Here is a 9,127-nt window from a genome sequence, read left to right on the forward strand (position 1 = left end):
CTCTCTGATTGATTCTCTTTATATCTCTCTCCAATTACGGATTCCATAATACGAAGACAGAAGAGAGAATCTCACTCATCTCTATTCTCTCATCAGTCCTCCTATCTTGGAATCCGTATGAGAGAAAATCTACCCACCCGTTCTTCCTTTCTCTCTATATCTCTCTCAAAATACGGTTTCCATGATATGACGACAGAAAAGAGAACCTACCCATCCATTCTTCCTTTATCTCACTCATCTCTCTCTCCTCTCTTCAGTCTTCATATCATGACATTTGTTGTGAGAGAGAGAGAGACTCCGGAACTAATTTAAAAAATGTCGCAGCCTATAAAAGAAATGATGATAGTGATAGAAAAAATGTGAGAAATAAGGCAAATTAAGGCCGTCCGGAGAGAATAGTGTCTAAATGGCAGGATTAGTAACCGGGCTTTGCCTCCTCGGGCACAACTGTCAAGATCTTGGCCTGGTTTCTTGATCTCTTGACAAGAACCTTGATGGGCACCCCTACCTTGTTCTCCATTAGATCGGTTATCTGGTTCATAACACAAGATTATGCAGGAATAACCAATCAATCAGAAGCGCAGTAAATCTGTTTTTTTACAGGATTAGTCAATAATTACCTCTTTGATGCTTCCAACCGGTTTCCCATCAAATTCAACGACGACGTCGCCTGGCCAGAACCCTGCCTTCTCCCCCGGAGATCCTGGGGTAACCTAATTTTGGGGTTCAAAAAAAATTAAGAACTGAGAAAATAATAATAAAGTGAAGATTTACCAACCACAGAAGATGAAGCTACTGAGAACTCACTACAGGTACGAGCACGCCGCGTGTCACATCTGGGAAAGAACTATCTCTTTCTTTGAGCTGTTCAATGACCATTTCATTGAGCTCTAGCATTTTCAGACCAAGCCAAGGCCGAATTACTCTCCTGCCAAAGATGCTGCTCATCAATGTTCAGCACTTTTTGGATATCATAGACATTTGGAGCTTCATTTCTGGAGACATTAAATATAAAAATAAAGACTATTTTCTTTAACGTAGAATTATTAGATATACCCATTCTCTTTGAAGTGTTCTATTATCTTCAAAACTGAGTCAATTGGTACGGCGAAGCTCAAACCAGCAGCATCTGCAACCTTCATTATGTTAACGCCTACAACCTCGCCGTCCAGGTTTACAAGTGGGCCGCCGGAGTTACCCTGAATAAAGTGATCAACCAGTGAGAAGGTTCCATGGGAGGCTTGTGACACTAGAAAAATGGGCTGGTGGCCAGCTCAATATGTAGGTTCACATCAAATTACATGATAATATGTGATCCGGTGAGACCAAAGAAGGCAGTGCAATTGATTTACTTATTTCTATCCATTATATTCAGATATGAGGAAAATAAAATTCATCAGAACTCTAAAGAAAAGTATGAAAATATGCCATGCCTCGTTGATAGAACAGTCAGTCTGCAGATATTCCCTTCTCGCACCACCAAGGCCCAAGTCGCTGCTTTTCCGATCGACACAGCTGGCAAGTGAGACCAAACAAAACCAATTATTTAGATACCCCAGTTTAAATCCATAAAAATGAAAGCATAAATAGCTCTCAAGGATTCTTAAGATCACCTCACAATCCCTGCGGTAACTGTATTCTGAAGAAACAGAGGACAGCCCAACGCAATCACCCAATCTCCAGGTAGAAGTTTTGAAGACGATCCAAATGTTGCCGTCGGCAATGGAGTCTTAGATTTGATTTTAACTAGGGCAATGTCGGACTGAAAGTCAGCGTTGAGCACAGTTCCCTCAAATGTACGCCCATCTTGCAGCGTAACATCGACCTAACGCTTTTTGTCAGGAAAACCATACATAATTGGCTTTCAAATTCTAAAAATAAAACAACTTTTAGCATGTTTTATCAAGAGGAGGATGGAAATTATGACAAATGTTCTTGTGTTTCAAAAGGAGAAGGTTTTACTGATTATAGGACCTACCTTTCTCCTAGAGACTGTTCTTGGCCCTTGGGGATCCACAACAACATGAGCACAAGTCAATATCGTACCATCAGGATCAATAATTGTCCCACATCCTACACTCTTGCCCACCATTAATCCAAAGTAACCTGAAATTACCAAAATTACAATAAAATACTAACACATTTATCAAATTCAGGAAATACCACACGATGCTTACTCTGTACAGTTGAAACGTTGGATATGTTTACAACAGCGGGGGAGACCTTGGCGGCAGCCATTGAAATAGAATTTCTACCTAAGCAGCCAGCGCAGCATTGAGGGCTGCTACCATCGTCTCCAGGGGAGGTTGTCCCTGATGCAGTGGGGAGAGAGCTGGGAACGAAGAAGCGAGGCGCAAGGACTGATCCTGAAGAAGTTTTTTAGAAATTTCAGAAAAAATAAAAGGGATAATTCCTTTTCTTTGGAACACAGAAGATTCATCACTGAAAAAACAGGACAATGTGATATAGGACATCCCCGGACATATATGGTAAAGAGTAAGAAGCAGAAGAGAGAACTCACACCATGCTCCTCAGGGCACGTGTGATAAAGCAGTCGGGCGTAGACTACTACCATCCTCTGGGGATATATCGACATCAATGTAATTTCAATGATGAAAGAGAGTTCCTGGGATGAAGAGGAGAAGGGGAATGGTCAAGGGAGAGGTCCAACCGGGGTGGTATGGATCGACCGAAGATGCAGTGAAGGTGATACGATCACAAGGGACTGGGATTGCAGAGGAAGAGATGAGGTTTGGACAGAGAGGGGAGAAGAAGAGACGAGTGCATCCAATAACAAGATACTTTTCTGCCTGCCCTCTTAAAGGGAGGGCATCCTATTTAAAGGGAAACATACGGAAGGGAAAAGACACCACTGCCCCTACGAGGGGCTAGGGATCAATGTATACGTTTTCTGTGAAACATTACTACTTTTGAAGTTTTCTTGAATTCAAGAAGAGATCACAGTTATCTTTCTACTCTTTCGGCAATGAAACCAATATCTCTCCAAGGTAGATCATGTCACAATGGCAACCCCACCATTAAAAGAACTGCTTCACTAATGAATTTAACAGTAATAGAAATGCATGCATTAGAGAGGCAGAAGTTTTAAGTTTTAATATTCTTGCCTAGCAGGAAAAAAATATACATGAATTTAACAGTAACAGGAATACATTTATTACCAAGACCGATTTTTAAGTAGCCATCGTCTTGCCTTGCGGGAAAAAACTAGATTTATTAATTTAATTAGTAATAGAGAGAGATGTCTTACTGATCAAAACTAGTAACTTACCATCCTCTGGCCTCGCAGGCAAAAATAGACTTATGAACTTAATGTGAATAGAAATATATGTCTTGCCCATACAGAAATTTTAATTGGCCGCCTTCTTAACTAGCAGGTAAAAATAGACTTCTGAGGGAAGACTGTTTAATTCGTTTAAATGGTCTAAATTCGTTTTAATGGTCTAAGAGAAGAAATTTAGGGAATCATACACGACGGCGAGAATATGAAAAACCTGGTAACCAATATTCCGACGATAGAATTTGCTGCATCAGAGTCTTGAGCGGCAGCGATGAAAAAAATTCTGCGCGTATGGGTCATTTCTGTCAGGAAAGTTCATAATTAACAAAGGACAATTGAAGCAAGCCGCAAGAATGAGCATAGGAAGATACTGGCATGAATATCGCCGTCTTGATTGCCATAACCCGTAATGGCGCTTCCACTGACGGCGGCCAAGGTCAAGACGCCAACTGAGAACCCCCGCTCTCTCTACACAGAGAATTTGACATTCATCATCACTGAGATCAAGACAAGAAGATGGCGCATATAAACAAATCCGAGAGAAACTTACCAATAACCGGCGAAGCATCTTGAAATGGAGGTCAGACGAGAAGTTAGAAATCTGAGAAATTCGAGTGGGGGCTGCGTCGTCTTCTAGCTGATTCCTAATTCCCAGAAGATAATCTTTATGCCATGTCTGGGCTGGGTGTGTTGCCGATCACAACTTCTTGGAGTAACCAGTCCCGGATATCGCCACCGCTGCTTCTTCGGCGATCAAGGGCTTAAAATTTTCATATTCTCAAGAACTTGCAGAATATGTCAAGGAATTAGTTAAAAGTGTTTGGCGGTGGCTAACATTAGCTTGATCATAGTGCCATCCCATATCTATGATTAACTGATATAGTACCTTAATTATTATTGAGGAAATCAGACTTCATTAGTTTAGCGATGATGCAGATGTTTTTAATGATAATAAAGACTAAACCCCTTTGATATTCTTATAATTGGTTTCTTTCAGAATATGATGTCAGAAAAATCCTTAAAAATTGACTTAGATCCACAAAAATTAGAATATCAATCTTAAATTAGATTTAAGCCTCTTAAGCTTGATAACACATATTTAATTATTTTAATGCATAACAGCAAGTAAATATCACAGAATCATACCCTTAACTTGTGTGTTATCAGCCGGCAGCTGGCGAGCAGCGCCGCACACACACAGGAGATGGTAAGTTAATTCACAGGTTAGAGAAACATGGCGTTTATATAACAATTTTTATTTTCGATTCCTCCAATATGGAATTAATGAAGACCTTTTAAGTGTAAGAGTGGCACGGCCCCGGCCAAGAATTTTAAAGATGGATCGCGGCTCAATGGGCTGCGATATGAGTGAAATTTAGAAAGAAAACTTTATTTGGCTTCGAGCTGACCCAGCTTGAAGCCCGTGTCATGTCGGCCTGCATTAATTAAGTGAACATGATCTTAACTGTCCAATATTTATAAAGAAGATTGGACGGTAAAATCTGCTTCGTAGAATTTAATTTTCTTTCTTTCTTTTTTAGAATTTCGGATTGGAGGGATCCCTAAATAGATGAATCACAAGGGCGAATGAAGATAGGGCACGAGGACGAGGCAAAAAGGGGTACAGTAATAAAGATGGGTCCAGAGTTGCAATTTAATCATGGCTATTAACCCATCATTATGGCGATTGAACGGTCTGGGGGCAAAGATGTCTTTTGACACCCCGACTGTCATCCTCATCGGCCTGCCAGCGGTGGCTGGCGACGGGGGCATTTAGCGATCCAACGGCTTGGAGAAGCTGTCGGACTGGGAACCACTGAGGGAAGAATCAAGAGAGCTTCTCTCTTGATCCTGTAAATATGATACAGGATGGCTAAGATTGATGTGGGCAGGGACGTCTAAAGGTCACCTAAGCAAGGAACCAACATACAACAAATCAACACGATTGATTTTGCAAATTTAAATTCGGAAAAAATGATGATGGTTCAGCCCCTTTCCTCGGTCGAGGATGGGAGAATTGTCTTACAACCACCACGATGAAAACAAATCTCCAAATCTAAAATCCTGAAAAGTCGCCTATGAGAAGACGCAAACCTATTCCACTAATCTATTCTACTAAGTCTGACTGCAACCGAAAAACACATGGGAAAACACTATATAAATTAATGTGGATTACCAGAGAGGGAAGAGTGGACCTTTAGTGCAGCCGGTGTGCGATAGGGTGATGCGGAAAGTTGAGGTGTTCGATGGCGGGAACAGATGATGTGCACTTTGAAACCTAAATGGTAAAAGCGGCGAGCGGATGGCAGTGAGCACACGCAGAGGGCAGAGGTGCCACACAGCACCGGCCGGTGTGGACTGCGTAGGAGGGCGACAGCACGCGGTGGCTGCATGGGAGCGGCAGCGTGCGGTTGTCGTGCAAGAGGGCGGCAGCGCGTAGTGACCGCGCAAGAGGGTGGCTGTGCGTTGGCTGCGTGAGAGGCTGTACAGTGCAAAGTGACGCAGGTGGTGCGTGGAGGTGTGGACGACGCTTATGAAAAAGGATGGCGCTACACAGTCAAAACAACGCACGAGATGGGCAGCCTCCTCTCAGCAGCGGCGGTAGAGAGAAAGCTAGGGCAATTCATGAGAAAAAAGTCAATTCCAAAAATCACCAATGATCCATTACAGCAATGGCCTATTTATAGGCATTGGAGGACAGAGAAAATAATTTAACATTTTCAAATGAAGTCCATAAATCAAATCTGAATAATAAATGAAATTCAGATCCCGAGTTTGAGGTTGACGATGATGACGTGTCATGACAGGGGTCATCTCCTCCTACGATGGTGGTATCACATCAGATGATGGGACATGGTCATGTGTGCCACCACTTTCTAGGCTTAACAAAGGCATCTCTTGTCACAGGAAAGAAAGACGCCGGCAGAGGTCCCTTTCAGAGTTTAAAGGGTTTTGACAGCTCTAGCATTGCATAGGAGGTTGGTGAAGCTTTAGAGAAGGTCTAAGAAGAGATCCAACTGCACTAGCAAGGAGGAAATGAAAGGGGCAACACACACCACCATTCTTTGATTCAGGACGGATTTTATGAGTATTTTAGCTTAATCTGAATAAGAATTAATCTAGGAACATAATAAAATTGATAGTTTGAGTTTGATCTGAAGGAGATTTTGATTTCATTCCATTCTTGTCTTTTGGCCTCTTTGAGGCCTTTTGTTGAACACCTGTAGGGTGTCGACAGAAACCCCCCTATTTTTGTCATAAAAAAATCTGTATATATATATACGTACATAATAAATACTACACCTGCATAAGTCTCATTCTACTATCATAATTGACATATTACTAATATGTTATTATAATTATTCATTCTTAATTACTGTTATTAGTCCCTCTGTCTTCTCTTAATCTATCTCACACTGTCTATCTAGCTACTTAATCACACTATAAACTAGCCAATCCTTATTCTCTGACTGAACTTCCTTACTCTTAAACTCTTAGGATTTATAAGTATTAATTACTTATTTTCCTATATTAAGTGACAATTCCTCTATCCTTCATTCATCTTCCTACATTTTATTTAACTAAATAATATTATCAAGTAACTTCTTACATCTTATTGACATAAATCTTATTCACCATCAAACTAAAATCTTACAATCTATCATCATTATATTATTTTACATATAGCTTTCTATTAACTAAATAAATAACCCCCTATCTCCAATTAGTAGTATTTCAATATTTTATCTATCTCATAAATCTTCTCTACTTCTTCCACTACCTACATTAACATCACCCATACCTTTAATAACATTAATTCATTTCTAATATCTTACTTCTTTACTATCTTTAATACCTATAAAAATATATAAATGATATTTTTTAATATTGCTCTCTCTCTCTCTCTCTCTCTCTCTCTCTTTCTCTCTCTTTCTCACATCATTTAATATTAATTATTATAATATTATCTTAGCTCTCAAATCCATCGAATATTACCCCACCTACTAATTACTTATCTTCTACTATATGCCGCATCTTTTTTACTACTATCACTACTCCCAAGACTATAAGTCATTATTGAATTCACATCTAACAGCCAGTCCCTGTGGAGATGACCTCACTCCAACCATACATTTGAGTGAGTCATCTATTTTAAAAAATTATTATGATTTAGGCAAATTAAAATTACAACAACAATTCAAGTAACATACTTAATTTGCCTTCATCAATACCTCATTTTTATCTCTTTTCCTCGAGTTTTCCTCCTGGTATGACTGGCATGGTTATAAGATCCTTGTGGGTCTTTTATAATGTAGATCAAGAAGATGAGCAGACCCAATGTGCTCAAGACAGCGTGGAAAAATAGGAAATCAATCATAAATTGTGTGAGTAAAAAAGTGGTAGTGGGTTTGACTAAACATAAAGTGATATGACCGTATCGTATTTTGGTTTAGTTTCAAAGATCCTATTAGATTGATATTTTTTTATTCCAGGGCAATCTCGTCTTTGATAGTCAGTCATGGTCAAACCCAACAACGTCTCCCTACTTATTATGCTTTATTTGGGAAAACTATGATCATACAACTAATGTTGCCATAATCTTGAAATGGTCAACACTATCAAGAGGGTCAACACAAAGAAAGGTTCCTAAAACCAGAATAGAAAAGTTAGAAATCACAGATCGATCAAAGAGAGACATTCTTCCTATACCAGGCCTATCTATAACCAAAATGTTATAAAGTTAATTATAACTATTGACATAATTTGTCCGTTAAAGGATTTTTGAACCCCAATGACCTAATCATCTCGGCATATATTGGATACATGATTTATCACCTCCTGAAGCAAGACCTGGCGATCTGCTCATGTGTGAAGCATCTGAGAATATCTACACAATCCCAAACACATTGAATATCCTCCAACTCAAGGATCCCTATTATTGATCCCCAGTCATTGTTATGCCTATCTTATCACATAAAGAGTGGAGGGGAGCCAAGGGAAGAAGGGAGACTAAGGTTGGGCAATTGATGAATTATGCCTTGGTTGAATGTCATTCAGGGCCTTCTCATATTCATAACAATGATAATTTTATGTATATCCTCAAACATCCAAACTACCATTTTGTGTGACCTACTACGTCCATTTATCAGTTGTGTTAACTCCAAAAAACCCATTTACCTTTATTTTATAACCTAATTAATTATGTATATAAATATAATTATTAATTATGCATAACACTTCAATGACTCAAATTTAGGGTGTTAATTTGTCGGTGATATTAGGGTTAATCAATAATAATTTATTAAACTTTACTCATAAAATAACTTGATTAGTTAGTGATGAGAAAGGGTTATCTCCATAGGGAATGTATATTAGGTTTAAAGAATCTTTAAATGATGATTCACAAGGGATGAGAGGAGATACATAATAAATAGGAGGTTGTGATATTGATGTAACATGAGGGATGCCGGGATCGAATGGCTCGTGTTACTCCACAGGGAGGGTTAGGGCAGTCATGTCATGTAATGGAGATGACTAATGTGGACGTGATGCAGGATGAGTGGGGAACGGATGGAGGATGATGAGGTTTAACTGGATACTAGGACAACATAGTGTAGGAATAGGATAAAACAGAACACAAAGCACGCGTTTGAATTCGAGGGTTTAAATCTGGCACAAAATAATGATGGTGCAGCCCCTTTTCATTGTTGAGGGTGGGAATACTGCCTTCAACCACCGCGGTGATGCCAAGCACCAAAATCAATAAATTCAAATGGACAATCGCTTATAAGATTCAAAGAACTACTCAGTCTAATCGCTAGAAGATTC

At 39.5% G+C, this 9,127-nt stretch overlaps 1 protein-coding gene across 3 annotated transcripts; it reads right to left on the reverse strand.

The window, feature by feature from the left end:
- Nucleotides 1–307: 307 nt before the first annotated feature.
- LOC144706081 (putative protease Do-like 14) lies at nucleotides 308–4,098 on the reverse strand. 3 transcript variants are annotated; one of them, XM_078578970.1, is made up of 11 exons: nucleotides 3,849–4,098; nucleotides 3,674–3,766; nucleotides 3,513–3,581; nucleotides 2,178–2,366; nucleotides 1,979–2,106; nucleotides 1,614–1,825; nucleotides 1,434–1,515; nucleotides 1,057–1,199; nucleotides 808–940; nucleotides 621–713; nucleotides 308–532 (listed from the first exon to the last, which is right to left on the reverse strand). In XM_078578970.1, the coding sequence occupies exons 3-11, from the start codon at nucleotides 3,547–3,549 to the stop codon at nucleotides 416–418; spliced, it is 1,134 nt and encodes a 377-aa protein (XP_078435096.1). In that variant the 5' UTR covers nucleotides 3,550–3,581; nucleotides 3,674–3,766; nucleotides 3,849–4,098; the 3' UTR covers nucleotides 308–415. The 3 variants fall into 3 exon arrangements, with proteins under 3 accessions (XP_078435096.1, XP_078435094.1, XP_078435095.1); XM_078578968.1 differs by having other exon boundaries at nucleotides 3,670–3,766; XM_078578969.1 differs by having other exon boundaries at nucleotides 808–928; nucleotides 3,670–3,766; nucleotides 3,849–4,097.
- Between the last annotated feature and the right edge of the window lie 5,029 nt (nucleotides 4,099–9,127).

The sequence above is a fragment of the Wolffia australiana genome, chromosome 7, assembly GCF_029677425.1.
Source record: "Wolffia australiana isolate 7733 chromosome 7, ASM2967742v1".
Taxonomy (NCBI): domain Eukaryota; kingdom Viridiplantae; phylum Streptophyta; class Magnoliopsida; order Alismatales; family Araceae; genus Wolffia; species Wolffia australiana.